Consider the following 14,825-nt stretch of genomic DNA (forward strand, 5'->3'; position numbering starts at 1 on the left):
GAAACTATGAAACTACTACAAGAAACTCTCCAGGACATTAGAGAAACTCTCCGGGACATTGCACTGGGAAAAAATTTCTTGAGTAATACCCCATAAGTACAGGCAACCTAAGCAAAAATTGACAAACGGGATCAAAACAAGTTAAAAAGCTTCTGCACAGCAAAGGATACAACTAACAAAGCAAAGAGACAATCCACAGAATGGTAGAAAATATTTGCAAACTACCCATCTCACAAGGAATTAATAACCAGAATATATAAGGAGCCCAAACAATTCTGCAGGAAAGAATGTAATAATCCAATAAAAAATGGGAAAATATTTGAATAGGAATTTCTCAAAAGAAGACATACAAATGGCAAACAGGCGTATGAAAAGGTGCTCAACATTATTGATCATCAGAGAAATACAAATCAAAACTACAATGAGATATCATCTTACCCCAGTTAAAATGGCTTATATCAAAAAAAAAAAAGAGAAAGAAAAGAAACAGGCAATAACAAATGCTGGCAAGGATGTGGAGAAGAGGGAACTCTCATACACTGTTGGGAATGTAAATTAGTACAACCTCTATGGAGAACAGTTTGGACATTCCTCAAAAAACTAAAAATCGAGCTATCATATGATCCAGCAATTCCACTATTGGGTATATATCCAAAAGAGATGAACTCAGTCTATTGAAGAGGTATCTGCACTTCATGTTTGTTGCAGCATTATTCACAATAGCTAAGATTTGGCAGCAACCTAAGTGTTCATCAACAGTCAAACGGATAAAGGAAATGTAGTACATATATGCAATGGAGTACTATTTAGCCGTAAAAAGAATGAGATTCTATCATTTGCAACAACATGGATGGAACTCGAGATCATTATGGTAAGTGAAATAATCCAGGCACAGAAAGACAAACATTACATGTTCTCACTTATTTGTGGAATCTAAAAATCAAAACAATTGAACGCATGAACATACAGAATAGAAGGACAGTTACTAGAGGCTGGGAAGGGTTGTGGGGGATTAGGGGTACATGTGGATGGTTAATGGGTACAAAAGAAATAGCAAGAATGGATAAGGCCTACTATTTGATAGCACGACAGGGTGACTATAGTCAATAATAACTTAATTGTACGTTTTAAAAATAACTAAAATGATGTAATTGGATTACTTGCAATACAAAGGATAAAAGCTGGAGGGGATGGATACCACATTCTCCATTATGTGATTATTGTGCATTGCATGCCTATATCAAAACATCTCATGTATCCCATAAATATATATGCCTACTATGTACCCACAAAACTAATAAAATATAATAAGCAAAAAAATGTTCCCCTTTCCCCACATTCTTGCCAACATCTCTTGTTTTTCATCTTTTTAATAATAGTCATTATAACTGGGGTAAGATGATATCTCATTGTGGTTTTGATTTGCATTTCCCTGACGATTAGTGATGTTGAGCATGTTTTCACATACCTGTTGGCCATTTGTATGTCTTCTTTTGAGAAATGTCTATTGATGTTTGCCCAATTTTTGATAGGATTATTTTTAATTAATTTATTAATTTATTAATTTTTTTTTGAGATGGAGTCTTGCTCTGTCACCCAGGCTGGAATGCAGTGGCACGATCTCGGCTCACTGCAACCTCCGCATCCCGGGTTCAAGCGATTTTCCTGCCTCAGCTTCCTGAGTAGCTGGGATTACAGGCATGCACCACCATGCCTGGCTAATTTTGGTCTCCAAGCATCTCCCTATGTTGGTTTTAGGGCCCACGTGGGTCAGAGGACTCTCCCTTGGCTTGGTTTGCAGTAGCCTGTGGTGGGAATGTGCACTGCTAGAGGTCTCTCACCCTTTTCCCAACCAGGAAGTCTCTCTGGGCTTCCAGTCAATCCTGGTTGAGCAGGCTGCCTCACTTCTCTCTCCTTCCTTATTCTAATGTTTCCTGACACTTCTCTGTTGAATTCCAGTATTCTCTCTTAGATCATTTATTTGAAGTGTGGTTATCTACTCGCTATGTTGGTTCTTCTTTGTGGAAGAGGTGAGTAGCAAAGTAGCTAGTCAGCCATCTTGAAGCTGCTTTCTCAGCAATCTCTACCAACCATGTTGAAGTATAGAGTTTAGGGGTATTCACATTCTTGTGAAACAGATCTCCAGAACTTTGTCATCTTATAAATCTGAAACTCTATACCCTTTGAACAACCATTCCCCTTTTTCTCCTCCCCCACCCCCTGGTAACCGCCAATCTAATTTCTGCTTCTCTGCATTTGACTACTTTAGATACCTCATGTAAGTGGAATTGCACATTGTTTGTCTTTTAGGGACTGGCTTATTTCACTTAGCATAATGTGATCAAGGTTCATCCATGTTGCAGCATATGACAGAAATTCATTTCTTTTTAAGGCTGAATACAGCTGTTTTCTTTTCTATGAAACATTTCAATTATAAAGGGAGGTATTAAAAAATCTTAAATTTTTTTACAGTAAGGAATGATAATTATGAACTACCTGAAACTTTCTTTGACCCGGGTATATATAAACTGGGGTAATAGGACGTTACCCCAGTAGGCACATCTTGTTAAACAAAACAAGTGATTTCTTTTTTCCATTCTTTGGTTGGTAGTTCTATAATAGTGTTTGGTAGAGATGACAAAAATATAAAATATCTGAAATAGACAATATTCTTTATAATTTATTTTAAAATTATTTCATACCGTTTTCACATAGTAACTGCTAAACCAATAATAAAATAGATATCTCTATATAATTACATAAAAATACAGTTAAGCAGAACACAGAAGGAAGATCATACTTTATAGGAAGATAATATTTTTATAATAAGCATATGGGGAGATATAAACTGTTAGGCTTCATTCCTGTTGTTAACTCACACAAATGTGAAATAAATGTGAGAAACAAAAACCGTTTTGAAATACCACTTCTTATTATACTTAAAAAAACATATTGAGTATAAAGTCAAAATAATCTGATAAATTAATGACTTGTCATTTAACACTCTCAATTATAAACTTTATTGCACTTATGGCTATAATAATTTCACTGAACAAGCACAGAATAGAATTCAACTGCAAGGCCTCTTTCTCTACTACTTTTATCTTCCTTTAAACTCATCCCATTCTCCCCTTACTATACTTCTTTCCTTTCAAAAGGGAGCCACAGAAAAGATTTTTTCTGGAGGAGCAAAATTACTTCCCAGGATTAGTACAGGAATATACGAATTCAATAATAATAGCTTTAAAAGATGACATTTAGATATATTAGAAGACAATCCAAATGTGAAATCCTGTAACTTTATAAGATGTTGTATTTAGTTTATTGGATTAATTTATTTTTAACTTTTCATTTTTGCATCTAGTCTAATGAAGCACAGTTATGCAGATTACACTACCACCACTTAGCTGAAGGAATAAAGTCAACTGTTACCTTATGTTGATTGTTATAGTAACCTGTTTAAAGATCAGATTAGATGGAATGTCCAGTTCTCATAAAATTTTCCTACCATTTTCTAAATGGTCTTCATAGAATTTTTAGAAATTACTTCAACCAAATCTTAAAAACACTTGGTTTATGATTATACTGGCCAACTAAAGTACATTTTTTAAAAATAAAATGTGTTATTTGGCAGGCAGCTGTCTACATGGCCATTTATGTATTTTTATTTAAAGAAAAAATGTAAGAGATTTCCTAATGTGGCCTCCTCTGCACCCCAAGCTTTTACTCTTTGAAAAATGCATGAGTACTTTCCTTTGGAAATCATGTAGCCTACACATATTTTATAAAAATCACAGAATGTGGGAGTATGGACAATTTATTATATATCTGAGAACATCAGAAAACATGAAGTTTGATGTCATATGGTCTAAAATAGCCCATGATGTAAGGCTTCTGGGCCTGGTGTGGTGGCTTATGCCTATAGTTCCAGGGCTTTGAGAGACAGAGAGGGGAGGATCACTTGAGGTAGGGAGTTCAAGTCCAGCCTGGGCAACATAGTGAGACCCCATCTCTACAAAAACATTTTAAAAATTAACCAGGTGTGGTGGCACGCAACTGTAGTTCTAGCTAGGTGGGAGAATCACTTGAGACAAGGAGTTCAATTCCAGCCTGGGCAACATAGTGAGACCTCATCTTTACAAAAAAATTTAAAAAAAATAACCAGGTGTGTGGCACGCGCCTGTAGTTCTAGCTACTCAGGAGGCTGAGGCGGGAGTATTGCTTGAGCCTATGAGTTTGAGGTTACAGTGAACTATGATCATGCCACTGCACTACATTCCAGGCAACAGAGCGAGACCCTGTTTCTAAAATGAAAAAAAAAAAAAGATATAAGGCTTCTCCCAGACGTTCTTAGACTGCCCAACCATGTAATTCTGTTTGTTGTCTTTTTCTTTCATTGGCAGCTATTTAATCAATTGTGTTCGTTAACTGTCCACTTGATGAAATAACACTGTAGTAGGCATACAGGGAGTTATAAAGGGAGACTTCATATTATATCATAATATCTTCAATGTCTTTATAATCTAATATCAGGCACTGATAGGAAGGAAATAATAAATATCTATAATTGTCCTTGGCAGAGAGGGTACTAGAGCATGTTCTGTTTTCTTATTGTGTGTGTGTATCAATATAATGAAAAATTTTTGAAGTAACACATTATATGAACTAATGAGCTTTGGGGTAAAGATTGCTGGAATTAGTTTTGAGCCTAATTTTGGAAGAAAGATGGATTCTGATTGGGAAAACATGGCAAGCATGTGACTTGAACCAAGAGGATGGCAAGCAATTGTCTGAACATGGAGCCATTTGGTATAGGACCTGAATATATATGAGTAGAAATTTGATTCTGGTTTAGGAGGAAGACTGAAAACCACTACAAGCAGAGGTGTGACTAAAGTTATAGTTCAGAAGAATGCTTTTTTTTTTTTACTGTAATTAGATAAATTGAATGAGGAAAGTTGGCACAATTGTGGATAGTAAAGGCAATTAAGATTGGGACTTGGGCTACAGCTACAACAAAATTAAATTAAAAATTTCAGATGACCTCACGGGGCTATGTGACTCCACTCAACTTAACATCCAAATGTTGTATTTAAAAAATCCTTTAAAAATTTCTGAACATTTTTGCCTGTTGTCATAGATACTTCAAGACTGAAAGGAGAAAAAAATAATTCAAAGGGAACACGAGATGGCAGCAGTTATATCATATAAAGAGAAAGATTGGGGAAAGAAAAACATTTGAAATTATTTTAAAAATAAAAAAAAATGTAGCACCTTATTCTTTATGTGCTGTATTCCTTTTCAGTACAGAGATTACTCAGTCATTGGTTTCATGCTTCACAGCACATATGAGTTTCGTTCTGACTATGGTAAAAATCCTACTCCATTACATGGGATTGTTTCCTAAAATAAAGCTCTTGCTGTTTTCTGCAGATTACTGTTCCTCTATGTTATCTGAGGCAGAAGAGTTCTGTGGGGTGCAAATTTGTTTTAAGTGCTCCAGCATTGCTTTTTCTTCCTCTTCTAGTGTTTCATCCTTCTTCATTTCCCACCTAAAAGAAAAATCACATCTTAGCATTTTTGTAACTTTCAAACCACAGGTCAACACTCAGTTAATCAAGTCTTGAATATGTAATCTTGGCTTATTCAGTCATCTGTCTCTCCCTGTTTATTCTTCACTGACTGCCTCTTGGGTAATACAATTCATTGGCACTGCCTCCGCGGAGTGGGCCAGGAGAGTGGGAGACGAAAGTAGAGTGAAATCAGCTCCACTGCAGGATAAAGTTTTTAAAGAATTGTTTCAAATGAGGTTTCTGTATTTCAAGAATGTATGTGGCCTATGAAAATACACATATAAATAAAATCTAGAATTAGCAACTAATAAGCAAATATTTTTCATAGCATTTTTTCCCTCACTGATTAACCAGATTAGTGGTCGTAAGTTGCAGGGAGGTTTGCCAGGAAGCCTTTAGCAGAAAGAAGAACATCGAGGTTACTTGGATATACACCTTAAGGGCAGGTCAGTCTATTTCTTGAAATAAGATCAGATTTGAAGCAATCAAGTTCAACCACTCTAGAAAAGTGGCAAATTGTTAGCAAGGTTCCAAAGAACATTTACTAAAAAAAGAGATTAAAGACTTTCTAATTCTGGTTGATTAAGAGATACAGAATAAAATCTTAGACTCTCAAACTACATACATATAATCTTGCAAAGTAAATATCGTCACAATAACCCGAGCACACTTACTTCTTCCTTCCTATCCACTCTCTCCACCTCCCCAGGACTGCCCAGGACTGCCCAGAGTATACTGAACCCAGCATTCTAACAGTTTCCTTCTCCTCTCCTCTCTTATTTCTATCCCTACCTAAGCTGTCCACCATAATGTCCTGTTACAAAAGGATTTTAAAGCCAGTGCTGATACAGTCTAAAAGATCCTCTGCCATAAAGGCTTCAGCAGGATAGGATTTCTAATAACAAACAAGTAGCTACTCACTGAATGTCCTCCAGAACCAGAACCCCTCACTGTGTTATAATCCAAACTCCCAGACAACAAATAGTCTGCCACACATGAATTTAGGGTGGAATTTTCTGGTTTTGTTTGAGTGATGAAAAGAAAGCAACTGTATTTTCTTTCTTTCTTTCTTTTTTTTTTTTTTTTGAGACAGAGTCTCCCTCTGTTACCCAGGCTGGAGTGCAGTGGCACAACTGTGGCTCACTGCAGCTTTGACCTCTTGGGATCAAGTGATTTTCCTGCCTCAGCCTCCCAAGTAGCTGGGGCTATAGGTGCACACCACCATGCCTGGCTAATTTTTTAAATTTTTTGTAGAGACAGGGTCTCCCCTATGTTGCCCAGGCTCATCTTGACCTCCTGGGCTGAAGTGATCCTCCTGCCTCAGCCTCCCAAAGTGCTGGGAATACAGATGTGAGCCACTACGCCTGGCCTTGGATTTTCCATAGAGACCTCATAGTAGGATGTCTGTTCCCATACAAGTTTCCTTTTTGGAGTGCTGAGTTCAGTATGCCCTGGCTAGTCCCGGCAGTGATATATATGAGAGGAAGAAGGAGGGGAAGTATGGAGAGAAGAAAGAGGATTATCTGAAAAGTGACACCTGGTTTCAATTTATATTTCTGCTTTACCGTCTGCCTACGATTCTCCTCATTTCCTAGCCTCAAACTTGTCTGGATCTAAAAACTGCTATTTTTGGCTGCCTTAGTTTCTCCAAGTTTCCATATGGTTGAAGTTAGGTCATTGGTCTAACAGATTTTAATAACAACATGAATGATAAAAAGTTTTTCACTGCCACACTATTCAAAGCCACATCACAAGCGAAGTCAGTATTTTGGGATTTACAATTTAGCCCACAAGATTTTCTTACACTGCTTTCATGGAATTTTAATGATAAAAAGCTCTCCCCACCCATTTTATATAGGTGAAATTGGGTATCGCTAATATTCATGTCAAATTGAGCTCCTCCCAAGCAGGAAAATAAATAATGGAGAATACTTTCATATAGCATCAACTAATGGTTAAGCATTCTTTTAAACACTTGACATATCACTCTTTAAATTCTCAATTTAAAAAGTTATTATTCCTGTTCTACAGATTACTAAACTGAGGTACAGAATGTTAAAATCACTTGCCTGAGTATCTTTGTATTTGAACTCAGAGAGTCAGGATCTGGAATCTGGGCTTTCACATGCAATTAACAACCATGGTTTAAAAACCATTTACAGCTAATATAAATTACTGTTAAAAAGTTTAAATATTTTACTTTCCAAAAAATATTGCCCAAATTGTTCTAGATATTACATAAAAGAACCATCTAAGGATCATATAATCTTAAATCCAAACATGAGAAATGAGATTTGCCTTTTTTCCTTCCCATGTAAAGGTGCCAATATTGTCTGAGTAAATGAATTATTTTATGAATGTCAACAGAATAAAGTATGTAATATGCACATAAATATTTTGATCATTGTGTCTACTTGTGAAAATTGAAAGTAGTCTCTCTGCTTCATTAAAAATCTGTATAATTAATGTAATTTAAATGAATCGTATACATAATAGAATCCATGATAAGGATTGTTGAAGCTTCATGACAATTATAGGCACTTCACAGTATAATTGAGCTGTTAGTAATTAATGATATTAGGTAAAGTTATTTACCTACCACAACCTTATTATATTTGCTTTGTGCTTATTAAGAAGAAATCATTTCATAAGAGGATAAAAAATGATGACAAAAATGGATGAAAAAATATTAGAACTACAGTTTCCTTAATATTTTTACTCATATTGAATGAAAGCATTAGAGATTTGAAATGTGTATTTATCACAAACATTGTTATATTTCACATCTATAAGTTCCTAACAGAAGTTTTTCTTTAATTCCATCATGGTTTTGGGTTTTGTTAACACAATGCAAAAACAACAAGTCAATTCTGTTAAAAAAAATACTGAAAGAGAAAAGAATCTACCAATTAAACATAATTGGATGGACAATCTGTTAAAAATCTTTATTCCTAATTTCCCCTAATATATTTAATATCTGTGGTGGAAAAAGCATATCCCTACAGAAACCAGAAAATGTTGGAAGCAGCATATTCTGGTTCCTCCAGAAAAGCATTATGAGGTAATTATATTTTTGTTTTTCCTAATTTTGGTAGCCTGCCCTTTTGTATTATTGCTGAATTCCCCACCTGCCTACTATTATAGAAGAATTGCAACCTGGCCCCCACAGCTGGTGGCAATGACTATGCTGTGTCTTAGACACTGATTAGCAGTCAAGTCTCATGAGACTCCACTGATCTGTACCATGATATTAACTGTCTTCTGGAATTGGCTCCATCTGTATGGCTCCTAGGTGGTTAGATATGGGTCCCTTTTCCTAAGCAAGCACAGTAGGGACTCTAAAGCCTAGACTGAGATACTCTAACAGAATCAGCAGTTACAACTTTACTCATTTGTACCGCTCTGATTGACTTGGTTGTTCTTAGCTTGGATGCATGTTCCTGAATTTACACACATATTCATTCCTCAAGCAGAGATATCTGCCTGCTACTTTGTATGTTTTATTAATATTAGCACATATTATAGACCTTTTCCATGTGCCATACCATGAGCTAAGACCTTTCTGTTTTTGCTCACCCACAATGAGACCTTGAGGTGTGAAAAATAAAAACAGTCACAGATCAGTGAACAACTATTCTAGTGATCAGTTTTATAGAATCTTATATTTGGGGAGGTTTCGAGGATGACTGTGTTACAGTCAACCAGGAGAGCCTCTCTTAGGGACATGCATAGTAAAGCATGAGGTATATCCTTGGTAGCATTGGTTCAGGCTGTCACAGAAGCAAATCTTGGGTGGCCTGTACTGCAGGAAGGAGCAGCCAACACCAGACAGATGAGGAGGGCCAGAGTCTGGAGTGTGAGAAGGTGTTTGAGGCATTTACCCTGCCTTTTACTAGGAGAAAAACATTTAAAATATCTGAAATCAATAGTGTTCTGAATAAGAGCACAGGCCCTAGAATCACTCTGCCTTTGTGTTGAATCTGAATGTAAACTTCCTAGATGAATCACCCCAGGCAAGTTTTTTAACCCCTTGGTGCTTCGGGGTTCTTTCTCATGTATAAATATGGTCACATTGGAACACAGGCCCCCTTATTTGTTTATGTACTGTCAATGACTGATCTCACTCAATAATGTCAGAGTTTAGTAGTTGCAATCGAGACAGACTAAGACTGCATGTCCTGTAAAGCCTAAAATATTTACTATTTGGACTTTTTTTGGAGGAAGTTTGCCAAATTTGTGCTAGAATGATAGTTCTTAAATGGGGCGACACTGCCTCCCTATGGGGAAACATGGAGGGTATTTTTGGCTGACACTATGTCTAGAGAGTGCTTCTGCTAGGACCTAGACAACACAGATAGCAACATCTTTATGTGCAACAATCCCACACAATGAAGAGTTGTCTTCCCAAAATGTCAATTTATCCCACTGAGAAACATTGGCTTTAGAATCTCCAAATATGTTGAATAAGAATAGGTATACTAAAATAGGAAGAATCCCTAGCTAATTTCTGATTTTTAATTGAAATAGTTTTAGTCTTTCACTGTTTAGAATACTATTTGCTGCAGAATGAGGGTTTAGAAGTTAGGGTGCTGGATTTAAATCCCTTATAAGCAGTGTGGCCTTGGGCAACCCAGATAAAACAGTGCCTAGTTTCCTTATCTATGGAATGGTAATAATAATAGTGCCTGCTTCACAGAGTTGGAATAAGGTAGAAGAGATTAAACACACATAAAACATAAAATAATGCCTCATTTATAGCAAGCACTCAACAAGTGGTAACTCTTATGATGATGATGATGATTATTATTTGGCATATTGGTTAAGGTTGCAAGTAGGAGAAGTCCTGGATGTGGTCAGTTACACAAATAGGGGGTAATTGTCCTCATCTAATAAGAATGCAGAGGTGGGTGATTGCTGGCATAGGTTAAGTAGTTTAACAACAGCAGGGCTGATGACTCTGTGGTTCTCTTGTCCTTTACCTCATGGTCCCAATACGGTTGTTGCAGCTTCAGCCTTCATGTCCTCGTGCTGAGGCAGGAGGAAGGAGTATGGCTCCACCTGTCTTGTTTTATCGGGATAATAAAACTTCTCCCAGATTCCTCCCAGTAGACATGGGAGCCATCCTGTCTAGGCCTGAATCCTGACTCTGCCACTTACTAGCTGTGTGATATTGAACATATTTCTTAATCTCTCTGTGCATCAGTTCTCTTATATGCAAAATAGGGGGTGCTAGTGGTATACATCTCAATGCATTGTTGTAAATAGTGGATGAGTTATAAATTTAAGTCCTTCATAGACTGTTACTCTTATTTTGTAAGATTCTACTTGTGTCAAGTGGTTTCCTCAGAGCTCCTACCTTGATGTGCTTTCTCACGCTCTGTGTCTTTCACATTGTTTTATCTGGTAAATTATCTTTTCTATCAATCAATAAATAATATAATGTTGCAATAAATACATTCCAATAAATAAATATTGCAACATATACATATATACACACATATATATATGTGTGTGTATATGATCATGTTGTCATTTCCTCTTGTTTTTCATGAGGGAAATGTTTCATGCTAGTCTACTCTGTTCACCTTAGCATGGCCAAGGTTGTTTTTGTTTTCCTATAATCACTTTGCTGTATTTTTCAAACACAGACTGTAATAATGGCATTTGATCATATTTTTGGCATTTCTCCTGTGATAACCAATAAAATACTTGAATATAAAAATGTAAGTTAAGCCTCTTGTTTAATGTTATTATGAAACATTTATGTAGCACTTTATGTTTACAAAGTGCTTTACAATTATTTATTAGTTAATTGTACTGTTAAACAACATTAGTCATCTGGCCAAATAAATGATTTCAAATTGTTCTACCAATATATAGCTGACGAGTGAAGAGTAAAGTCATATTGGATTTTATTCTTCAAGAAAAATCCTTGTTGTCTGTCTCTCCTCCACATTGCACAGTGCAGACTGGTTTTTCAGAGGGAGGTTCAAATCAGAGGGGAAAGTAATGTCTCTGTTACCTTCTTTCTGCTGTTCTGTACACGTGAGTTTTTCTCAGGGTCAGTCCTAGACCATCTTCTCTTCTCCCTTGGAAAGCCCCACATATCCAGTTGTTTTCTCACATCTGTAATTCAGCTCTGTCCCAAGCTGTAATTCAGTATCTTTAAACTTTGTTTTTGTCCTAAGTTCTCTCAATTCAATTCTTGATGACCATTTTTACTCACACTCCAGTTATATCAGTATTAAATATATATACTGTATACATATATGTACATATATGAATACAGTAACATATATGTATACAGTACACATATGTATACAGTATATATGTATATAGTACATATCTGTATATATCTGCATATCTGTATATAGTACATATCTGTATACTGTATATATACACATATATGCATCAGTATCTATAATATACATACATATATGTATGTTAAATATATATACTGTATGTGTGTATATTAAATATATACTGTATGTATATTTAATATATACATATTAAATATATACTGTATGTGTGTATATTAAATATATATTGTGTGTATATTTACTATACACATGTATGTATATTTGATATATAATATATGTCTGTATATTTAAATTATTCAAACTGACCATTACCCCCTTCTCCCTCAATAACACAGGGTCTGAAGAGTGAAGAGTAAAGTCATATTGGATTTTATTCTTCAAGAAAAATCCTTGTTGTCTGTCTCTCCACATTGTACAGTGCAGACTGGTTTTTCGGAGGGAAGTTCAAATCAGAGGGGAAAGTCATGTCTCTGTTACCTTCTTTCTGCTGTTCTGTACATGTGAGCTTTTCTCAGGATCAGTCCTAGACCATCTTCTCTTCTCCCTTGGAAAGCCCCACATATCCAGTTGTTGTTCACAAAGTATTTTATGCCACCACTCCCAATCTTGTTCACACAGTCTGTCACCAGTTAAGAGACAACTTACTCTGCAAACATTCTCACATTCATGCATACCCCACTGCCATTAGTCCACAGGTACCCATGATTTCAGTGTCTGGACAGTGCAATAATCTCCAGATATCCAGATCCGAAGACTCATGCTACTGCTACATCAAACCAGCAATGACTGCCCTGCCTAGAGAGTTTAAAGTCTTTACTGTTCTAGCTTGGTAGCAGCAGTTCTGTTTAGCTGCTACTACCTCCCCTAGGGAGAAAATTATTTTCCTTATTGTCTCCCGCATTGTGTTTTCCCACTTGTGTTTGCACTTCTGCTTTTGCTGTTCCACCCACATGAAATGCCTTTCCACCTACCCCAAACCTGCTCATCCTTCTTCAGACCCAGTGTACAGCCCGCCTTTTTCATGGAGAACTAACCAACTACCTAAGACTAATGTGTGATCATCCTTTTCCTTTGAGTCCTATAGTATCTAATGTCTGTGCTTATGGATATTAGGTCAATTTTGGTCAATTAACCACATACTGCTTTGTTACATCTTTTCTATTACTTTCTTGAACTGTTATTTCATTGTTGCATTAAAAATTTTTTTTCACATGTATCTTTTCATCTATACTTGCAGTTTGTTGAGGAAGACTTCGTTATCTGTAGCTTTTGTTTCAAATATTTTATTTCAAATAACATATTTTCTTTTTCAAATAGAAAAGAGATGGATTTATTTTTATGAGCCTCAGAAATGTTTTTGAACATATTTATCGACTATTAACAGTTTTCTCTTATAATATGACAAATGCAAAAACAAACACATAGAAATTGACCTTTTCACATTCATGTCATCTTTGTTATCATTTGCTTTTAATAAACATGGCAGAGTGAGGATATTTTAAATGCTGCTGCTCAAGTTATGTTGTTAGAAGCAAGAAAATGCCACCCAAGCTGAGGCCACTTAATTCAGCTTTTAGTAAGCATTGGAAAGTGTAGGAAGAGTGGATTCTTCTGTTCTTGATTCAGCCTCTAAATGACACCAATATGGCTTGCCCTGCATACAATCTCTGCTTCATCTTGTTTCTCAGCATTTACATCCTTCTTAACTTGATACTTTTAAAGAATCTATAGATTACTTATCATTTCCAGAGATATAAATGATAAGGATAGAGAAGGTTAGGACACAGGACATCTGGAATAGACGGTTACTTTTCTATGAAAACTTTCTCCAGGGAACGCAATTGGAAGCAAATTCAGAAAGTATTTGGTTATGATTTTTTTTTAGAGTCATGGTCTCACTCTGTTGCCCAGGCTGGAGTGCAGTGGCATGATCATAGTTCATTATAGCCTCAAACTGCTGGGCTCAAGTGATTGTCCTGCCTCAGCCTCCCAGGTAGCTAGGACTACAGGTGTGCACCACCATGGCCACCTATTTTTTTTTAAAAAAACATTTTTCTGTAGAAAAGAGGTCTCACTTTGTTGCTCAGGCTGGCCTCAAGCAATCCTCCTGCCTTGGCCACCCAAAGCATTGGGATTATAAGTGTCAGCTACCATTCCTGGTCTGGTTATGCTATTTAATGATCACAGAATAATAACGTTACTTGGCTCTCCATGATTCAGAGAAATTGCAGATAGATGTCATGTTATTTCTTCTCCCAAACAAACAAACAAATAAACCTGTTCTGTCCCCTACTCCAGTGCTTCCCACCCCGTAAAATGTACAAATATCTCAGTTTGGCTCAAGTAGCATATTTCAAATAACTAATAGTTTAGTGTTTTGTACACTGTAATCTGTACTTTTTAAGCACTGGCAAAGTATCTGTTGATTGGTAGGTGTTAGAAGTTCAAGTGTTACTATGCTATTCTTGGGTGGAATGAAGAAATAATAACTTTTCACTACCAGTATCACAATGAGTAGTAGTTGATATCTCAAAAGGTATTATTTGTCAATTTTATGAATGATGAATATGATGGTTCTTAGAGCATTAAAATTAATTTACCCATCCTTAGTTTTTGTATCACTATTTGTTTCTTAAAGTCTAAAATTCAGTGACCTTACCAAAAGGCAACAACTTCCTGCAAGTTCATTTATTTACTAACTATACTCACAACCTTTTTAAAAATGAGATAGTGGTATAAAGAAAAAAGATATTCAGTAATTTCAGTTATTTGGTACCTGACTAGTACTTAATTTAGGTCACTTATCACACTGGAGTGAGACCTTTTGTAGGTCACTATTTAAACATTTAATTTCTGGTGATGTGACACCAAAAACTAAATGTTTAATTTAATTTGATTGATCCCAATAAACTTTTCCTTCCTCTGACTTTCT

At 36.0% G+C, this 14,825-nt stretch overlaps 1 protein-coding gene across 3 annotated transcripts in view; it reads right to left on the reverse strand.

Annotated features, from left to right (window-relative positions):
- Positions 1-1,573: 1,573 nt before the first annotated feature.
- KIAA0825 (KIAA0825 ortholog) overlaps positions 1,574-14,825 on the reverse strand; it is a 477,056-nt gene continuing 463,804 nt past the window's right edge. For 2 of the 3 annotated variants that reach the window (XM_063664987.1, XM_054489405.2), the window contains one exon: positions 1,574-5,552. In XM_063664987.1, the coding sequence (XP_063521057.1) occupies positions 5,435-5,552 (118 nt within the window). In that variant the 3' untranslated portion in view covers positions 1,574-5,434. The remainder of the gene's footprint in view (positions 5,553-14,825) is intronic. The other variant, XM_063664988.1, reaches the window with a different exon arrangement.

The sequence above is a fragment of the Pongo pygmaeus genome, chromosome 4, assembly GCF_028885625.2.
Source record: "Pongo pygmaeus isolate AG05252 chromosome 4, NHGRI_mPonPyg2-v2.0_pri, whole genome shotgun sequence".
Taxonomy (NCBI): domain Eukaryota; kingdom Metazoa; phylum Chordata; class Mammalia; order Primates; family Hominidae; genus Pongo; species Pongo pygmaeus.